The sequence below is a fragment of the Coloeus monedula genome (assembly GCF_965178545.1).
Source record: "Coloeus monedula genome assembly, chromosome: 4".
In the NCBI taxonomy this organism is placed as follows: domain Eukaryota; kingdom Metazoa; phylum Chordata; class Aves; order Passeriformes; family Corvidae; genus Coloeus; species Coloeus monedula.
This window is the reverse complement of record NC_138784.1, coordinates 19,762,801-19,783,417: the sequence shown is the minus strand read 5'-3', so window position 1 is coordinate 19,783,417 and position 20,617 is coordinate 19,762,801. Positions and strand designations below refer to the sequence as shown.

Sequence of the window (20,617 nt, the reverse complement as noted above, 5' to 3'; positions counted from 1 at the left end):
CTCTTTTTGGATTATCTATATATTCATTGTTTTCTCCAGCAGATCCTTTTATGGTTTATTTCTGCTACTCTTACTAACATAATATTTACACTCTTTTTTTCTTTTCTGTTGTTAACTGAGGCTATGAAGTTTTTAGGGCCATGGAGAAACTGTAGTTCTTATTACAGGATTGTCTTACTGCCATAACTTGGAGAGTTTAGTATCCATAACTTCTTTATGCTAAGTTTGGAGTGCCACACAACTCTAAAGCAAGTAGAGACTAAGAGTACTAAGAAATAGAAGACTCACACTTTAGAATCCTGGGTATCTTAGTAGGTATGTCTGATGACTGGTGGTGTCACAGCTTCGCCAACTTCTGTACTGGGAAAAGAGGATCTAACCTGGCTGGAGCTGGCAGAGCTGAACTCATTTGTGTTGGTCATGAACTTGGTCCCAGGTCTGGAAGCTTAGGCAGCAGTAGCTTAGGATAACCTGTTTCCAGCAGAGTGCTCTGAGACCAGTGATTAGGGCTGTTGGATTGCATTAAGGACACGGAAGAAAACACTTCGGGCAAATTTCATTTCTCTTCAGATGTGAGCTACTGCAGTTTCTTTACTTGTCATCTTTTGAGTATGTGGCTGAGGAGGATGAAAAGATGAGAATGAGTTGCTAAATCTTGAAATACTTGCACAGCAAAACATATTACTTGATAGCATAATTATTCTTAAAGCCAGTGCAGTTCCAGAATCTCTAATAAGGATATCTGCATTGAATTTGTCTATTTTGTACTGTGGATGCCTAAGCGTGACGGCCTATAGAGAAGGTCATTTTCGTTTGTTTGTCTTGGTTAAGTTTTTGTGTGGGTCTTATTGTTCAAAATAATACTTCTGTTGCCTTCTTTCTTCTTTTCTAGTAATTTTGCCAGGGAATTGTCTTCTGGAAGTTCTGTGGATATGAATTAAGACAGAAGTTTGATCTTTGGTGTTACGCAGTTACTCTCTTTTTTATAGGTTTTTTTAAAATTTCACTTTTTCCAAATGAGGTCAAGATCAATAACAATTGCACATTGTAAAGCAAAAGCTTAGGTAACCTCTACTTAAAGTGAGTGCTTCTTGAATTTCTGTTCCATCTCTCTGAATGTCCCTTTTCTTTCCATGTTTTTCAGCACTCAGTTGGTGGAATGCTTATTTTCAGCCTCAAAGGCTGGGATAGCTGGGACTGTTCTGTTCTCTTTCCCAGCTTTTCTTTGAAATCTCCTTTTCCTGTGAAAATGCGTTGACAGATTCTCTCTCATGTGCCTTGATTTGCCAAGTGATACATGCTGCGAGTACCACTAAATGCCTTCATATCCGACTGTGCGGGAGCTTTTTGGTATTATTTGCTTATGCATATACAACTGTTTGAAAAATTAAGCATATTGTTGTGATCTGGCCCCGGAGCAATGAAGTTGTTGTTCTGAGTTCAGTACAGAGTGATGGTACCCTGCCAGCTGAAAATCTCATCTTCAGATTTTTCACCATGCTTTTGTGTCTGTGACGGAAGCCTGGTGAAGTAGCCTCTCACAGGAGCTGCTTGTAGGTGCTGCAGGTTGGGACTTCCATTTATTCCTTAATGTAACAGGATTTTGGAGCAGCGAGCCTGCTGATCTGAGCAACTTAAAGCTCAGTCAAGGGCATTTTTCCTTTGTCAGCACAGCACAGTTAAGGATATGTGTCAATGAAGAGAGTCCCTGTGGATAACTGGGTTTCTAGGATACAGCGTAGGTTCTGTTTTAATTAGACAGTTACTCTTGTCTTCAGGCTCTCTGTCACTTCATGGCTTGTAGAGATTTTGTAGTGATAATGCAGTGTAAGAAGTAAAATTATTTTGTTTTAAGGATGTATTTTTTGCTTGTGTGCAAAATGCCACTCACTGATCTGTCATCTGCCCTAAAAAAGAGGCTAATAGAAATTTAATTGGTCTTTTTAAAAGCTTCCGGGATCTGCATTTTGGTGGACACTGCAGTGTTGAGTATAAGCATAAAGCTTTTGACTAGTCATTCAAGTTGAATGAAAACTGACGCTGGCTGCTTAGAGACTAAAAATCAAGTTGCTGTGCAGAGAGCAATTAAAAAGGGGGGAAAAAAAGAAAGGAAGTGGGGGGAAGGAAAGCTTTCCCATTTTAAAAATGTGACCTGGTTATCCCGATGAGCAAATCTGATGAGAGTTTTTCTTAGAATTAACATTTGTAAAGTCAATTCGAGTTTGTGTGTACTTTATCTCTAACATATGGCTTCCCACACAATGATGTCATGTACAACTAAGTGCCAAAAAAAGCATGAACGCTCCCAGCAAAAGCTACACTTCGAACTAGGATTTGATTTGCGGTTTCTGTGCCTGTGTGTGCATGGCCAGACAGCCAGTCGTGTTAGAGCACCAAGCTCTGCATGAAGCCACTGCTTTCCTCAGCTGTGGGGGATGATCTGCAGGAAGGCATAGTGGCCATGGAAGGCTTCTGTATCAGAAACATCTATTTTTCTCCCCTCTGAGATGTTGGGAAGGGTAGGAATTGTCATGGCTTTGTTTCAGGGGAGTTCTAGAGAGGGACTGTCAGCTTAAGGTATCTTGTAAGAGCTTCATGCAGTTCCACAAGTGAGGATTTCTGTCTCCTTGAGGATTGCAGGTGTTGTGTAGGCATAACAAACTGTTCTGTGCATGGGCTTTGTTCCCAGCCCACTTCTTAGCTGAGTCATGGTTTTCCAAAGGTTGTAATGATGTTTGGGAGGTGGCTCTCGCTGTGTACTTGTGTTTATGGAGTGGATGGTGAGGTGGCTCACTCTGACCCCCTCTGTATGTTCTCCTCCCTTTAGTTGCCCGATCTGGTGGTCTACCTGTTACCTTTTGTTACAGAAAGCATCCCTTGGGTTGCACGGTTTTTGATCTCCTTCATGAAAAACAGAAAGTGTTATAGTGGTATGAAATAAAGAGAAGCCGTGGGTTCTTTTTCTTTTAGTCTACCATTTACTGTAAACTACTACAGGGTCCTGCTCTGCTTCAGCAGTGGATGTGTTAGGAAGATTCCTGGATCAGAGCATAGATTGCAAGTTTTCTCCTGAGCTCTTCCATCGGCCATGCCGTGGAAGTTGGAATCTCACACTGCCTACAGCTCTTTAACGTGATGGTTACCAGCAAGTGTCCTAAAGGAAGTTTTTAGGGTGGCTTTAATGTTGGAGAAGAAAGAAAATGTCAATGGCAGTGGCTGGTATTACAGGTTCACTGATACTGGTTGCCAAAAGCAAAAATTCATGAGGATTTCATGGTGTATTTTTTGACTGGCCTATGAAATGCAGTTAGGCTGCCTTGTACTAAAATTCTTTCTTTACAAAGCGTTCATCAGCTCTGCTGGCCAACAGGCACGGGTTTATGTTTGCCCCTTTGTGCTTTGGTGCACTTTTTCTCCTTGTACAGAGATGGAAGCTTGTGCTTATTTGCTGTGCAACAGGGGGAGGTTCTTGTCTACTTACACCTGGGCAGCAGCTGAGCCACAGCTGTGCATGTGGGTGAAGAATGACTTTAAGATGTTCCTCTTCTTTTTTGGCTGTGTATTAAAACCTGAAGTGTGTAAAAGTGAGCATGTGTGTACCTCGGCACTCGCTTTGCCTGCTGCTTCCTAGTAACATTTATTTTTCTCATAATACAGATTTTTCTGTCATGAAGATTTTTCATCAGCTACAGTGAGAAGGAAGGCCAAGACATAGCATAATTTGTCAATTTCATTACTTTCTCTTTCTTTTAGCCTTTCAGGTGGTATGAGCAGCTTAATTAGTTAAAATTCTTAAGTGCATCTGGTAAATGATGAGAGATTCTTTCAAAATGAGAAAAATCAACATCTTTGAGGAAGAACTGTTGTGACTTTGGATGATTTGTGTCCCTTGCTGCCCTGAGGGTGCACTGGGCAGGGGTGCAGCATATGCTCCAGGGAACAGAACCTTGCAAAATCTGCAGGGAGCCCTGCAGAGGAGCTGTGAGCAGGAGATTGGGAAGGGAGGGACAGTGCAGGCTCCCATCCCCTCCTCTCCCTGGCTTTTGTGTGCCAGGGGTAATTATTGTCACTGTTCAATCCATGCTTAATGCCTCCCGGAGAAGAAAGCAGACAGCTTTTCGTCTGCACATGCTTCTGTGACTGGTATTTTCCTACAAGCCAGACACCTAAGAAATTTAGTTAGAGGCTTACATAAGGGGGCTGTATAAATTTTTTGCAATGACCTAATGCATACAAGCTCTTTTTGGTGGAAGCTGAACTAAATGCTGTTAAATAAATTAGCAAGTTATTAAGTGTTAAGCTGTAGAAGGAAGAGTTTGGATTTTTTTAAAGATATATTTGCATCTGTCATTCTTTCTACCCTTGGGTGGTCTTGAGTATTACGCTGCATTCAATTTCCTACTTTCAATTTCTTGAAGAAAGGGTTAAAATATATTTTATTAAAAGCTTCCCTTAAATGGGATATACTACTCTATCCCATAATCAGGGAACTGTTTCAAGTGGTGAATATTCTTAGCGAGCTCATAGCTTTAATGATTTGGGAGCTGCTGTTATGTAGTTAGTTAGGAATTTTACCATAATATTTGGAATGTATGTAGTATTGATTGGCTTTCTACCTAAAATGCATCTGTTTGAAACAATGGGCAGCAATAAAAGCAATTTTTCTCCTTGCCTAAAAAATACAGCTACTAAAATTTAATTTTGTTGGTCATTGTGTTAGTACACAGAAGATTTTTTTTTTAAGTGATACATGTTTTGAACTGTTTTGCTGCTAGTCTGCTGGAATTTTCTGTTGTTTGCAAACTTTGTTAGCCATACCTTAGTTTCTCAAAAAAAAAAAATAGAATGAAAATTACTAGTTCTAGTCTTAAGGTTTAACTTTTATTACACGATAAGATTTCCTGTGTTTATTGTCATGCTAGTACCTGTCTATGATTTAACATCTTGATAATATTGAGAATTACTGACTTTTTAGTAAATATTGGCAAATGGGGTGGTGTACAATTGCCATATCTTAACAGCAGAGTGCAGAAAAGTGGTGCAAGTTTTTTGAAGTCACATGAAATATCAGTGGCAGAGGTGAGATTACATTTGGATCCTGCATTTAAAAAATACATGAAAGTGTATTTGTTATAAATGAAGAAAATATAAAAGCATATCAATATACATGTATATTATTAAAAATATATATTTGAAACGTCCTTTTTTTTCTTTATTACAGGTTATAGAGCAGACATTACTTCTTAGCAGTGCAGCTACAGGAAGGATGCAATCTGCATCCCTCTAATTGCTTTCTGGAAAAATGACTAGTCTAGTTCCTGGTTTATGAACACGTGTAGTTTTCTGGCAAGCAGACGTGGTATATTTTTGTCACCAAAGAAGTCTGTGGAGTGCAGCAGTCCTTTGCTGTAGTCGTGAGAAAGTTCTGTCCTTCCCGAATTCACACAAGTCTGCAGCAGCCTTAACAGGGCACGGCTGTGCTTCTGTAAATACGCATCTGGCAGCTTCAGGGTCGCTCTGCTCAGCGACAGGTTTCAATACTTGTGAATTGCTTGTGACTCCTACCAGTTTTGGGGGGCAGCAGGAGCAGCAGAGAGTTTGCCACCCCAAGGCCACCAGCAGATTTCCTGTTATTGCTCCTCCTGTGCCCGAATGTCATTGTCTGAGCTGTGGCATTGTACTGGTGCCATCTGTGACTCCTGTGGCCCCTGCCACTAGTGCTCGCGTTTCCTTGCCTTTGCTGTAGCTTGGGATCACAGCTTTGTTCCCTAAGCTATCTATTCTTTTTCATAATGTTATCAGCCCGGCGGAGTTGGGCTTGTCTGATGTGAGCCCATCCGTCCCCTCGGAATGGAAAGGGGGAGCGTCACCCAACAGTAACAGCTGTGCAAACAAACAAGTCGGCGTTGATAGTCATCAATAGCTTTGTGCAGCCGTGGCATTGAGATGCACCAGAACATGTGCAATCTGTCTGCTTCCTTTGTCCCACGGTACAGCCAGATCGGCCACTCTGCACTGATGAGGCCGATTGTCATGCCGTGGTGTGCCTTCTCCTCCTTCCCTTTTTCCTTTGCTTTTCCTGCCTCTTTGTGGGTTGTCTGGCTGCTCCCAAACACATCTGCCACGCGTCCCATCTGCTCTCCCTGAGACGCACGCTCAGCTCAGACAAGCGCTATTCAAGTGGTGCACTGTTCTGTGGAGCTGACAGAAAACACTAATTTGTATTATTAATGGCACATCACTAATGCTCCCTGCTTCTAAAACACTAAGCAAAGTAAATAGCGTGGAACATTGACTCATGAACTTGCTCACCTACATGCATAGATGAATTTTTCCCATTCCACTTACTGTAACACTGCTCTTACCTTGTCCTAGAGCTTGTAACTTTCTCAAGACACAGTATATTTTCCTTCAAAAAATGAAACATTTATTTCAGAAGTTGTGTTCTTTCTTTCCTGGTATCAGCAGCAAGATTCTTTGCATTAAGAGACAAGGCACGAGTGTATGATGAATTTATTATTTACTATTCCTTTGTCTTTCAAGGAAAAAATATTATCAAGCCATCCAAAAAAATTTTTAAAAAGCATATTCTAAAGTCAGAAAGAATTAAAACCTTGCCTCTTCTGCATGTCTGTTGGACAGCTTAGGGTTATGCACTTAACTCTTCAGAACATCTTTTCTGTGACATTTCTTTATTTCCAGCAGGATCTTGCCATGTGACAGCTCCCCTGTCAAGTTGAACAAAAATAAAGGGGCTCTCTGTAGTGAAGGAAGAAGATGGTACACAGCATACACATGGATAGGCAGTAGAGTTGTTTTTGTGGAATCACCTCTAGCTTTGAGTCAAAGATTTGTGGCGATACCTGATCAAAAGTGCAGTTACTAATTAGAATTAGTATTAGTATTCAGCTCTGCCTGGTCCTATTAACTGTCAGCTGTATCAGCTCCACGTGTACCATGCTCTTTATTTTGAAGCTGTCACAGCTGCCTTGTGTACTGCTGCAGGGATATACAACATGAAACCGTGGTGAACAAGGAGTACTTTCTCTGTTTCCGTGTTTGTCTGCAATGCAGAGCTCACTGTAAGCAAGGGTTAGGTGTCCAAAGTGTCACCAAGGTGGACAGGACTTTATAGGGCTGCCTAAAAGGAAATGTGCATGTGTGTAGGGAGGGAAGTGATTCATTTTGACACTGTTTGTTTCATAGCCTTGGAAGTCTTTTCCTTTAGTAACTCTGTGCTTACTCAAAATGTCACAAAGAGAAAAGTAAAGGTTGGAAGCGTAAATCAAAGAAAAGAGCGAGGCCAGGGAGGATTCTAGCAATGAAAAAAGAACATTGAACAACTTTCGGTCAGCTAGCAGAGCTGTGCCGGGATACATTTTGGTTCTGTGCTTCTTGGAAACTGCTTTGTCTGGTACTCATGTTAACTCCTTGTGAAAGCGGTTATTCCATGGTGGCTGCACTGTTCTGCGTTGTGTCGTGTTCAAGCACCTGACCTCTGTTAAAGAGGCTGAGGATGGACTTTTTTACCTGTCTTACATAGCTTTTACAAGAGTGATTTTTTTCTTGTATTTTGTTTTCTTTGTTCACCCGAGAGCATTGTAAAGTAGTATATTTTATCATCATACACCAACTAAGCATCATAAAGCTGGTAATATTTACAGTGAGTTTCAGGAGGAAAAAATGAATTGGGACTGCTTGAGAGAATAGTATCTGTTATGCTGCAAAACGTGCACAGAATCTGTAAAAAAAAGGATATAATCACAGCACTCATTTGGTTAGGTGTGATTAGTGGTAGAGTGGTATTGGCTCTGAGCATTAACTCTTGTAGTTGTGCTTTTCAGATCAGCACCTTCAAAATTTGTCAAGTCAGTGCATCAGAACTTGAAAAGTTCTGTCAAGGAGTTTAGCAAACAGACCAGGGAGGAGGGGATAAGTACAGCAGTTTATCACCTCCGGAAAGTGGTGTTAGACACTGGGAAACAGATAGGTGAGCTATTCCTGCAAGAGCTTCCATGGGTTACTGAGTTCAGGGCATCCCCTCAAGGGTTACAGATGTAGTTGCAGTTGAGCTGTGTACTGTGTATCATTTGTCCAGCACTCTGTACTGTGTATGCTTGTTTTTATTTTAAACTGGTCCCTGGTGGTTTAATTGGATGCAATTCCTGCCCCCCCCAGCCTTGTTAATGTGTGTTGCCAGTAGGTTCCAGCAGCACTGCCTAGACACTCCCATATGAAAATACAATGATCAGGCGTGATAGATAACTCAAGGACGAACCCTTTGTGTGTACCCTTGAAAACTATTCTGCTGCAATTTTCTGTGATTTCCTTTAATAACTCAGCTCTGAATGCTGTTAATCCAGTCTTGATGTTTCAGAGAAGTAATCAACCTTTTCTCTGCCAAACTCGTCTGTGGTAGGAAAAGCTTATATGTAGATCTTCTCTGTAACCCAAGAGTGCTTTTGTGAGAGAGGAGAGTATTTTGTTTGTTGAAATACGTTGTGAATTCTCAGTTTTTTCTCCTTTGTGTTTGAACCTGGCCATTACTACGTGAACTCTGGGAGCTGGAGGAGTGAAAGCTTTATTACAGGTGGCCTATAAAGGGAGCAGTCCTGTAGAGGGCTGTGAATAAAGATGGCAATTGTGTAATGAAGCAATTTGTCACTGACTGCTAACAGGCCAGACTTCGGATGATTGGTAGCCTATGTAAACATAACATGTTAGCAAGTTCTTGTTGTTGATACCAGGTCCACATTTGCCCTATGGAAAAGGGAATACCTCTTCATCTCTTGTGTCACTTACTTCTGATACGAGAGGGAGGATCTGGTTCGTGAAACAGAGTAGATCTTCTAGTGACCTTAATACTAAGAAATAATAAAATCAGAGGAAATGAAGTTATACTAAAGGAAAGCAAAACACCTAAAATTATGTAAGATTTTCCCCTGCAGTGTTCCTTGTTACCCTTTCTGGTGTGTTTGCTTTGTGAGACCATTAGCTGCTGTGCCCTGTAGCCTTGCACAGGTAAGAGGGAGCCACTTTCTGCTCTTCCACGGGGCTCACTAGAGTGCTGCTGTAGAGAGATGCGTCAGTGCAGTGAGAGGAGCTTTTGTTGTCCTGCTCATTTCCCAGGAATGAAGATTTCACAAGAAATCTTACTATTTATGCTGACTTGCTTGTGGAGGTTTGTTACTTACTGGGATGCTTTGTCTTCACCCTTGAATCCTGGGCGTTGTCGCCAGAAATACTCTGTGTGAGGTTTGCTCATAGTGATCTTACTACTTGTGTTGATCTGTTGTGTTTTGGCTTTTGTTTTTCTCTCCCTCTTAATTTAGATGAGAGATCCTTGGAACAGCAGAATTTTTCCTTTTTCTCAACGGTGCATGAAAGCATATCAGGCAGCAGGACACGAACAGCCTTAGCAAAAAGTACTTTGGAGTCCCAAGAAAGTAATTTGCTTCAAACAGTTTTATCATCAGTTGCTACTTCCTTTGATGGGACTTTACTTAGCCAAGAAGAAACAGCCAGGATTTCAGAAGGGAGAAGTACACCGTTGGTAGATGTCTATGTAACGAGCAGTGAGGCATTCCTAAGTGATGATGAATTTATTAGCTCCTTTTCAAAGGCACAGTGGACTCCTCCAGTGAAGTCTTTTGCAGTTTTAGCAGATCATCACTCAGTTAATACAGTAGAGCCATCAAGAGAAATGTTAGAAACTGTGTTGCTAACACCTTCATTATCTGTCCTTTCTTCACCGTATGATATCCCAGAAACAGCACAGCAGAAGACTCCGTTGAGTGCTGTCCCTGAACGCAGCTACACTCTTACGGAACTAAAGCCTTTTGTACCAGATCGTGAAACGCTAACAGCAAGCAGAGACTTGCTGTTGTACCCTCCAAATACAGCTGTTCCTTTCACTTCCATTCCTTCAGAGATGGGACTTGTGGCACAGGAAAACATTACTGCAAGTTTAACAGCTCTGCCTTTTGGGGCTGCCCCAGAGGGATTGCCTCTTCATCTCAAGCTGTTGGGTGAAACCAGCCCTGGGGCCCCAGATGCCACAGCACAACATGCAGACCTGTATGGTGATGTTTACACCCATGTGAGTAGCAGGGCAGCAGAATCTCTCGATCGAAGGACCTACTCCCCTCCAAGCATTCCGTGGGCCACGCCAGCTTCAGCAGCCCGTGCTGAGCCTGCTTTTTCTCCTATTAGTCTTCCACTTGTGTCTTTCCCTCTTGACTCAGCTGCCATTTCCGTGAACTCTAATACAGTTCTTAATGCCAGCGCGTTTACACGTGAGTTCTCCACTGCAGCACCAAATTTGCCTGCTGGTTCAGAAATACCAAGTCAATCAGAGCTTGTCAGTGAGCTCAAGAGTCCAGTGCCTTACACGAGATCATACAGTTACTGTCTGTATTGTGACTCAGTGTCACTTCTGCCAGAAACAGGCTTTTCCCCAGAACATGATGTGGGCTCAGGCGATTATGTTGAAACTTTGACCATCAAAGCCTCTGAAGTACAAGGCATAACTCCATTTACAACTATAATTACTGACGGGTATGAATTAGAGGAACCTACACCTGAGATTTTTGATACTTCTTTTCCATCAAGACCAGTTGTTTCACTTTCTTCAAGATTCGCAGAAATCCCTGATTCAAGCATGTTTTTAATAAGCACTGCAGACACTAGAACACCTATAACAATATCTCCTTCCTACCATCAGCTCCCTGGGGAAATGTCACTGAACATCTCTGTTTCCCAGACCCTTCCTGTTCTGGAAACAATTTCTTTGACTCCTAGCACTCATGTAGAACCTCCTGGTGCCACCACTGTTCTGTTGGACTCTACCATCATCCAGAGTGAGCCAGTAGCATCATTTGCAATCAGTAGGACAACCTTGCTGGAATTGCCAGAATTAATGCCATCAGAATCTGTGGTTTTGCTTGGCAAGACATCTACAAGGGATGACCTGTCTTTAAATATTTCAGACTTTCCATCCAGTCTTTTATCAACACCATTTCTTACTGAATCTAGCTACTTGTCTTTATCACTGACCATGTTGAATTCTTACTCTGTCATGCAGAGTGATTTATCAACACTCTTACCTCAGACCTTGTTGACTGGTACATCAGTACTTTCTCTGGATGTTACCAGCTGGGACTTAGCTACCGCTGTCAGCTCTGCCACTGACACCGAGGTGTCTCAGTTACATCTTGGCTCAACATCATACTTTTATTCAAATGCATCATCCCTTCCAGATGAGCAGGTTCCTGAAATAATGCCATCATCAGATTTTCACTCGGAGTCATCCATGTTTCTGGAAGCATCCTCGGTACTGCCAGTGGGCTCTGAAGTTGTGTTTACCTCAGCTGCCACAGGAGCTACCTCTCAGTTGGAGCCTTCACTCTCCACCTCTCACTCTGTGGTTCCTACCCTGGTGCTGCCCACTTCCGACACCCAGTCTGTTACCAGCAGCATCTTGCTCAGTGAAACAAATCTGATCTCTTCGTTTACTACCTTTCCAGCAACTCCTGTCTTAAATGTATCTTCATCTCTACTTTCAACTGCTCTGGGTTCTGATGAGGATATTGGTGCTACAGTTAACCCCACGCTGCTTTTAACATCTGGCAGCAAGGGCAGCATCCCCACAGCCTTTCCTCCCACAGACCCTGGCAATCTCATGTCAGACGCTGACACCATCAGCGTGATGCCCTTTCCTACAGCATCTCTGTCTGTGACCTCGTCATTTGCTCCCACACAATTTCCTCCGACTGCTAGCCCTCCTCCTGGATATGAACTTCCATCAGGAAGCAGTGTAACTGCTGGTGCTGATGCATCAGCTCCTTCCACCACTGTCACCAGTGCTACAGGCAGCCCGGGGACATTCTCCTCCACCCCTCTGAGGACCACTACTCTGTCTGAAGTGGTGGTTGTAACCTCTGCCATGACTACTACCAGGCAGCCATATGTCTGCGACATCACTGTTCCCGACGCCTACTTAGTCACTGCGGGTAAGATATTCCCAACATTTTCATTTTGTTTTTCAGAAGCCACTGTAACATGACCCCCTAGCTGAATTGCACATTTTGAATTAACTAAGTGAACCTTTCAGAGAAACACAGCGTAAATTTAGACAAAGAGCTGTAAAAGCACTGGTTTATCATTTACTGTTAAAAATAATAGCATTCACTTGAACAAAGTCCATTGTGATAGGAAGTTACAAATACATTACACTGCACAGACAATGAAATTGTCTTCTAAAATTGCTGATGTATGCATGCAAGTGTGCTGAGTTAGAGGCAGCTTTATCATTTCATCGGTTGTAAATGAATGTTCCTGTCATGGGACTGTTCTGCCAAACTGTTTAATGTTCTGACTGAGTAAGTTTCTCCTTTCAGTTGTTGCTGCTGTTTATTAAATAAACACCTGCATGTGAGGTAATGTTGTAATATGTAAGAGCAGAATTGGTTTAAAAAACTTTTGGGTTTCACTACCATTTTTATAATTTTACCGTACTAGCCTATGTTTGTATCTTACCTCCTCCCATACTTACCTTCAACTGGATTTGGTGTGTTTGTAACCAGAAAAAGTGACATTAGTGTGTTTCAAAATTAATTGTCTTAGCATCTGTGTTTGCTTTTCTGGTGTTTTCCTGCCTTTTCCTAGCTTGTTAACAAAACAATACCAGCATACTAATCCAAGGCAGCTGCAGAAGTGCTGCATTTTCATGGTGAGCAATACTTTTTACCCTTAAGATTCAGTAGTAAGAAATAAAGCAGAATGAGCTAATCTCATCCTCCAGATATGCAGGTGATCTAGCTATGCTAGTGATGAGGAAGACTTTTTCTAAAGGTGTAATTTGACTAGTTTTGTAGGCAAGTTACTGATGGAAAGTAAATGCAGGATGACAACATGATGCTTTCCAGTTGTTTGCTTAACCCACAGTCACTGTGTCAAGTGTGACTGTAACAGACATGACATCCATTGGGATGTGGGGATTTTAAAGCTCTTTCTTACTCTGTGGATTTCCCTTTCATTAATTAATGTCATGTTTGTTTACTTTTTATTTAAGAGAAAAGTAGATGCATATTTTCTGTGGCTTTTTTCTGACCTTATCTGCATTCCATGCATTGCCTACAAAACTTTTAATTGTGTTGTGATAGCAGGCTCACTCACAAGTCAGACCGAATATGCTGCTACTTTCCCATTTGAATGCGTCAGTGGCTCTTTAAAAGTTTCATTTATCAGAGTGCTAAAGACATTAGCTATGGAAAAGCAAAACAAGAGAAAGGAAATAAACTTACAGTTCCTTAAACTTTACAGACAGTCACTTTCTGGGATACAGTCACACCTTTACCCATGTCCTTGTTGTTCATCTTACCTGTTTGATGCAGCTGATCTCTGTGCCTGCTTTTTCATGCACTGCACAATTGAAAATGCAACTTTGAATCAAAACCCAAGAGATGAAGCTAAAGTGTATTTTCTGACTGACATTAATTTCTAGTGCTGGCCCGAAGAGCTGTTCTACGAAATGTCAGTGAATCCATCAGACAAGTGCTCAGAGTTCAGTTCAGGAGATCAGTAGAGCTAGAGGTAAGTGATATGAAGAGTGTACAAGTACTCTTTGATCAATGTAATACAATAGTGGGTTTAGTTCACAAGCTAAAACAGTAATTCAAACAGCCCATAGATATTGTATTAGAGACAGCTTTATTTTAACTTAAATGTTAGTCGTGTTTTTTTAAAATGTGAACATGATGTCAACTTTTTTACTTTTAGAATGCCATAATTTTCTAGGACAGACCTTTCTTGGTTTTGCCAGAGGTGAGCAAGAAGTGTCCAGACTCTACTGCTCACCTCCTTTGGCTGGTGAATTGAAACTGAAGAACTTTTACCCTTCAGAATACCTGTTAAACAGGTCTGTTTGTTCTGTTAGCTGATTACATACTTAGCACTTTAAACAAAATGAAACCTTCTCCCCAGCCTTGTGCTGTTTTATGTTACAAGTGAGACCATCAACACTTGCAGGGGAGGTGGTGGAATCCCAAATGCCTGATTTGGCAGGGGAAAAATCCAGGTGTGCAATAGTAAGATATTATTTCTGAGACTTCAGGTAGATGTAACTCCTGTCCTTACCCCCCTCACAGGAATAGCTGTACTCTTGGGTTTTTCTGAAAGCTTTCTCTGCTTTGATATTCAAGGAATCATCTTTGAACAGTATTTCAGTTTTGTTTTGTAACTTCCAAGTGATGGTCTAGTTGAGACAAGGGTTAAAGGCTCTGTTCTCCACCTCTGTCTCAAGCCCTCTGTCTGAGAGGAAAAGACTGTAGGGGTAGTTTGGGGGCACTCTTGTTGTACAATCAGATACTTCAGTGGTGAGGAAATACTTAAATGGAATTACTGGTGTAGATGAGGTTCAGCTGCACTTGCAGTTTTGCATGTCTGTATTCATGTAGTTGTCATAGCCCAGCACCAAATGATCTTTTCTAAGTTAGTGATCTCATTTTCATTATGTAGTTAACTCAAGTAGCAGTTTGTTGAACATAACTTGCATTTCTCCATGCACAGAATTGCTTGGTGCCTTTAACTTTGGCATCTCCCATGATCACTGCACTCGGTAATTAATTAAACAGCTTCTGTCTGATGTTTGAGGAGATACATCTCTACTACTCAGTCAAGATAGGAGTGTTATAAATTCCTGCCAAACTTCAGCTACAGTTAGCTGCCTCTGTAAATTATGTGTAGTTTATGTCCTTGTAGCAACACCTGCTCATGAGCTACTTAGATTTTTTTATATATAAGAGATTTTTCTACTGGTTTGTAATTATACCTTCAGTTCGTGCAAACTGGAATAGTCAAGAAGTCAGATGTTCATAATGATAGAAACACACTTAATTTTCAGTGACCTTACAGAGCTTAATAATACAGGAGTGTTTACCTTCTTAATACTAACAGCAGTAAGACAAAATCTGTTGCTGAATGTTTGAAGGCTAATTGGAACAAATTTGATATCTTGCTTTATATTTTTTCCCTTTAACTTCTTGCCTTTCAGGCCTACTATTGCCTTGTAAAGCTCTTAATGGGAGAAGGCTTTTAAGAAGTCCTAAGGCTTCTCAGAAGTAACTGTTTTTATAAATAATGCGACTAGTCCAGCTTCATTCTTTGAAAAATCTTTTTTATCAAAAGGAAAGACATCTTAGCTGAATCAGTCTTGCTATTCTAGAATGCTGCTATCATATGGGTTATGCACTAAAAATAATCACTAGCAAATATGTTTTCACCTCTAACTGTGGAATACTTACAAAACTGTTATTTTGAAAAAGAGCTGTCTATAATAGCAGCATGTTGAGTGGTGATGTAATGCAATATTTTAAACAGAATTTCTCTATCTCACTAAACTTAATTAATCAAACAGTTGTGTTGAAAGTACCCAGAAAAAATGTGTGTGTTTGCAAGTTATGGTAAAGCAGTGCACTTCTCTAAGCTGCTTTTTTATTGTGTCTCTTATTACAGCTCACAGATGTTCCCTTGCTGTGATGTAATGTACAGTAAATCAGGAGACAGTCCAGTTAAATTTAACTTCATAGTAATGTATGCTTTAAAAACAAAATCCATGGCAGTGATGGCTATAACTGCTGCTCACTTTAAATAGGAAGCAAGTTTAGCAGTGAAAGGAGGATTAAAACATTTTTTGCCCTCAACTTTTTCAGTTGAAGCTTTAGTCTGCTGCTTTATTATTTCAAACATAGTGAGTTGCTGAAGTGGAAAAAAGAGGAGGCAGAATCCTGCCAAATGAAAAAAAACTTTTGGCAGTTTTTTCCCTAGAAAAATCTTTACAGCAAAGTGAGAATAACGAAAAATTTCAGATTTTTTTCTAGTTAGTCTCAACATATTGCATCTGCAAAAGAATAAGACCCCATTGTCTGAGTAAGAGTAATTTTAGTCAACTTTCTGTAAGGTAAAGCTTATGACACTTGGGTAAGATCTGTTAGACAATGTTCTCTTGACTTGACTTGCACTGGGGTGCGAAATAAAATAGTGTTGGCAGTGACTCACTGCCAGGACCCCTGGTGCCATTAAGTTCATGCCAACAGGAAACAGGTTTTTGCCAGCCTCATTTGTGCTTGGAAATTTTATCATGCATTTTAGCATTTTTACCGTAGCCACTTTGTTGTTGTATTTAATGTGGTTTTGGGGGTGTGTCCTTGACCTACCAGTTCCTGTAATCCCAAATCAGTGAACTCTGCCTCCAAAGTAAGGAGTTCACATCATTGCCAGGTAAACGCTTCTTTCAAAGATGCCACCTTGTGGTCTTGCACTGGCTTCATCGCCGCTTCACCACTGCTGAAGTTCTGGCTGGTACCGTGGAGATGTGTAAAACCAGTGAGAACTGTTGCCTTAAGATCTAAAGTGCATAGAAGCAGAAGCTTTCTTTCATTTTTAAGACCTGTGAGCCTTTGTAGTCCGTCTTCAGGAAGTTAAACACCCTCTGCAGGCTTTTTATAGGATTCTTAATAAGGTGGTAGTGAGGAAATCAGTTGTTGATGCTTTCTGCCAGAAATAATGCAGTGGAGTGTAGGCATGGCTTAGGGTGTGGCAAAGGTGCATCTGGTCAAGTATTTTAGCAGACAATAATCACTAGCAAATGCTTAAGAAACCTCGTAAGGGACAGAGAAATGATACAGTGATGCTTTTCCTAAACACTCTTCTAGCCTCTAGTGAACTGAGGCTTAAAAACTTCCTGTACTGGATGTGCTTTCTCTTGTGAGGGTAGCTTGGAATGAGGTAGGTTGTGTTCTGGAAACAGCAGAGTTGGGTTAGTCATTGCACTTTGGAGCAGGGATAGCTTAACTCGAGGTGGTGTTAGGAGTTCTGTGCTTCTACTAAAGGTTTCTGCTTTTGCAGCAGGAATGGCTCCAAAGTGCACATGGAGTTCTGTGTGCTTCTCTGGCTTTCTGGCCCAAGGCTTAAAGTAAAAAATGTGTACCTTTTAATATAAGAAATCCGTGCTTGTGTACTTTACTAGTGACACTCTAAAATGTGATGGTTCAGCTACCTAATTTGTTAGCATCTAGCTGTCCTGGCAGTAGAGGTGAAACTTCCAAGAGAGGGTTGGATGGATGGCTGGGTTTGTGAGCCATTAGAGCTGTGCCGAAAGCAGCGATTCTCATTCATGAATCGTGAGTCCAGAGTCATGAGCTGTGCTCATCTATCCTAGATAGCTTTGTAGATTTCTCTGTGAATTAGCTTGTAGACAGCATCATGCTGTCATGGGTCTGTTATTTCTGTCATATGGATTAGGCTGAAGAGAGCTAATTCTAGACAACCCTGCAATATGTCAAGCAGAAATAGCTATTGTTTTGACTTGTCGTGGTTCTAATCTGCCTACCTCAAAATTACTGTTAAAAGTGGATTTTTATTTTGGATGTCCATTCTGGAGTTGCTGTTGCTTTTCTGATGCAGTGAAGCACAGAAGGGAACCAGTGTTAGCTGTTGAGCCAAAAAAATTAATTCCAGGGTAGGCTGCTCTCCTGATGTCTGAGGTGCAGCACAGCCAGTCAGAGATGGAGGCAGCTGAGTTGGTTATCAGAGGCTTGCTTTCGTGTCTGAAATACCCAACTCGATTGCATAAGTATATGCTGGCTGCAGTAGGCCTCTCTTCCTCAGCATACATTGCTTTAGAAATCACCAGCAAATTGTCACTGAGATTTGTAATTCTAATTCCTCTTTTTCTTCCCTTTTAAATAGTCTCATTTGCAAGTAATGGGCAACTTTCTTTTGGCATGTGTTACCCATTTTAACTGCTGTTTCCATTTGACAAACTGAAGCTGCAGAGATTATTTCATCATGAGATAAAAGAATAAAATTTCAGATAAGAGGAGCTGAAAAGAGTTGTGCACATTATTCATATCAAACAAATTTGAGTTTTATGGATCTAAATCCATTTAAAATAAAAGATGGATGTTGCATGTATTTGTGGGCTAAGAAAAAGGAAAGGCATAATGAGCAATATAGATTATTTTTCTCATTTCCTTCTGCTGCTGAGGTAGTTTCTTCTGGTGAAGATGAGCTCGCTGAAATGCATGCTTTTTAGAGGACAGGAAAGAGGAGCTTGCTGTCTCATCTCAACAACAGTTGCCATCACTTTACAGCAGAAATACCAATAAGGAACATGTGGGTCACAATTTAAGTGGCACTGTGCTTTTCGGTAAGGCTCATCCTGAAGCTGAAGTTACCTAACATATCCCTTCACCAGCACAGCATCTGCAAGGTGCTAGCATCCCTTCAGCTAAGAGGCCCACATTCATCAGAAACTCTGGGTTTCTGGTTTGCATTATTTATCTGTGAGGCCATCATGTTGCACATCCCAAAATACTTTTGAGGTGTGACTGCCACAAGCAATTAAAGCAAACTGGGGGAGTAAACCAAAAAGGAAGAAAATAATGGTGGGGGAACAGGTGTTCTTAATATTGAGATGGTTTCTCTGAAGGAGGGAAGACACTGCATTGTGTTCAAATAAATAAAAACCTTCAGGTTGTTCTTACTTAGGGGACTGAGAAATGGTGGGTAAGTGTGTCTGCATGGTTCAAGGTTTATATTTAACTTGCAATCTTGTTTCTTTTACATGATGTCTAAGGCTCCTCAGGGTTTTTAAGAAGACTCAAAGTCAGGACATGAATTGGAAGAGGAGAATTGTAATGTGGTCACTGTTGAAACAAGCAGATAGAAGTGTTCCCTGGAAGAAAGTTTTCTTGAGTGTGGAAAATTATATCCAAAGAACATTGGTTATGTGTATTTTACTCCGCATACGTGCCACGTATGAATGGTATAGGAGGTATTCACTGTGTGGTGTATGACTGAAATGCAGAGGCTATGCAGGCAGTTCAGTGAGTAAACAGGAATTTTGTATGGGGAATGTTATGTACACCAGGGGAATGTAGGCAAGGGGGAGTGCTAATATGTGGGGATGTGATAAATCAAGAAGTGGTGAGATTGGTGTGTTGTACTGGAGATTCCAGTAGGTGCACCTGGCACAGGGGAGTTGCCTCTCTGATGCACTAGAGCAGAGGCTGCAAGGCACAGCACTTGTGTTTGTGCTTCTGCTGCTCTTTGAAAAATAAAGATTGCATTTTCCTACCTCTTGACGAGGTGGCTTTGAACTGCGTGAGGCTGTGTAGGTCTAAAACGTTGCCAAATCTAACATTGACGTGTTTGGGTTTTTTTAATTTCTGATTTTTTTTCTTTTTTTGCAGGTTTATAAAGCTTCCCCCAAATTTGCTTTCTTGGTGACATCCGGTCCCTTTGTTTACACGGCAATAGCTGTCATAAATGTGCTTATGAACAGCAGTCTTCTTCGTGGTGAGGCCCCCATGATCCTCTCACTGCATCCTTCTTTCACTGTGCCAGACAACAGGTTCCAAGTTCAGACAGGTGAGTTCTTCCTGACACAGAGGGGAAAAGGTAGCTTTGTACTGATTCACACTTCTTCACTTGTGATGCAAGCTTGAGTCAAAACCCTGTGTTCTGCTGTGAATCTTAATTCTTGTTGTTAATGCCATAATTTACAGGTCCATGGTGGAGAGGTCATAAATTGTAAACAGTTAACCCCATCACTTCATTATTTTTTTCAGGATTTTTTTTTTTTTGGTACATTGTAAAATAGGTGTGCTCTTTTTCTTGCTTCTAAAGGTGAGAAGAGAAAAAAAAATCTATGAAACATTTATTCATAAAATCACAGTGCAGCTACTTTGTAATGCTTGTGTCAATTTCAGATTAAATTTATATTAAAAGCTGCCTTTTTTGTGTTGTTGTGATGTAGGAGAATTGGTGAGCAGGAGGATTGATGGCTCACACGTGACATGAACAGGAAGATTGCTTATGTAGTATTCAGTTTTCCATGGCCGCTGTATTGCAGCGGTTTATGCAAAGTTTATAACTGCTAATAATCTAAAGCAAAATAGTACTCATGTAATAGATTTTGAGAGTCAGTGTTGTCATTTAAAATCTTCTTTGGGCCCTGTTTGCATGATAAAGCTACCTACCTGGTTGGTTGACTGTGTAATGAGGTAGTGACAGGGACTTAGCATACAAGCGGAGTTAATAAATGTCAACATGGTACTTTTGTTCAGGAACGTTTTGTGTGTTGTTTATTCTCTGTTAATAATTGTATGGCAAGACATCACTTTAACTGTGCAGGTGTGATGTCTTTTCCACTGCTTTATGTGGTTATATAGATAGACAGTAGGTGTATTTTTCAGTTCTGAACCTTGTATAACATTGCTGTTAGGGTCTGTAAGCTAACCGTAGCATTTCTTTGGTTAAGACTATATCTGGAAATCCACGGGTGTGCACGTAGTTCAGGTGTGTGTGCCTGATCACATTCCTCTAAACTTACTCTTTCTATCTTGTGCTCTTTCGTTCTCTCTTCTGAACTTAAAGATGTCTGTATCTAAATTTAACAGGTAGCTTACTAAGTGTTTTTGCAAGTACTAGACCAATACTAATGTGCATTAATGGATCCAACAGGTAGTCTTTTAGATAAGCTAAATACTGTATTTCAGGCTACAAGAAAGAGAGATCTGTTGCTTTTTTTTCCTGAAGATTTTCGTGGCTTGGT

The 20,617-nt window shown here is 40.9% G+C and overlaps 1 protein-coding gene across 1 annotated transcript in view; it reads left to right on the top strand.

The window, feature by feature from the left end:
* The window catches only part of KIAA1549, a 143,063-nt gene that overhangs the window by 61,282 nt on the left and 61,164 nt on the right, over positions 1-20,617 (top strand). The window contains exons 2-4 of the mRNA XM_082279621.1: positions 9,333-12,011; positions 13,505-13,593; positions 19,254-19,431. Of these exons, the coding sequence (XP_082135747.1) occupies positions 9,333-12,011; positions 13,505-13,593; positions 19,254-19,431 (2,946 nt within the window). The remainder of the gene's footprint in view (positions 1-9,332; positions 12,012-13,504; positions 13,594-19,253; positions 19,432-20,617) is intronic.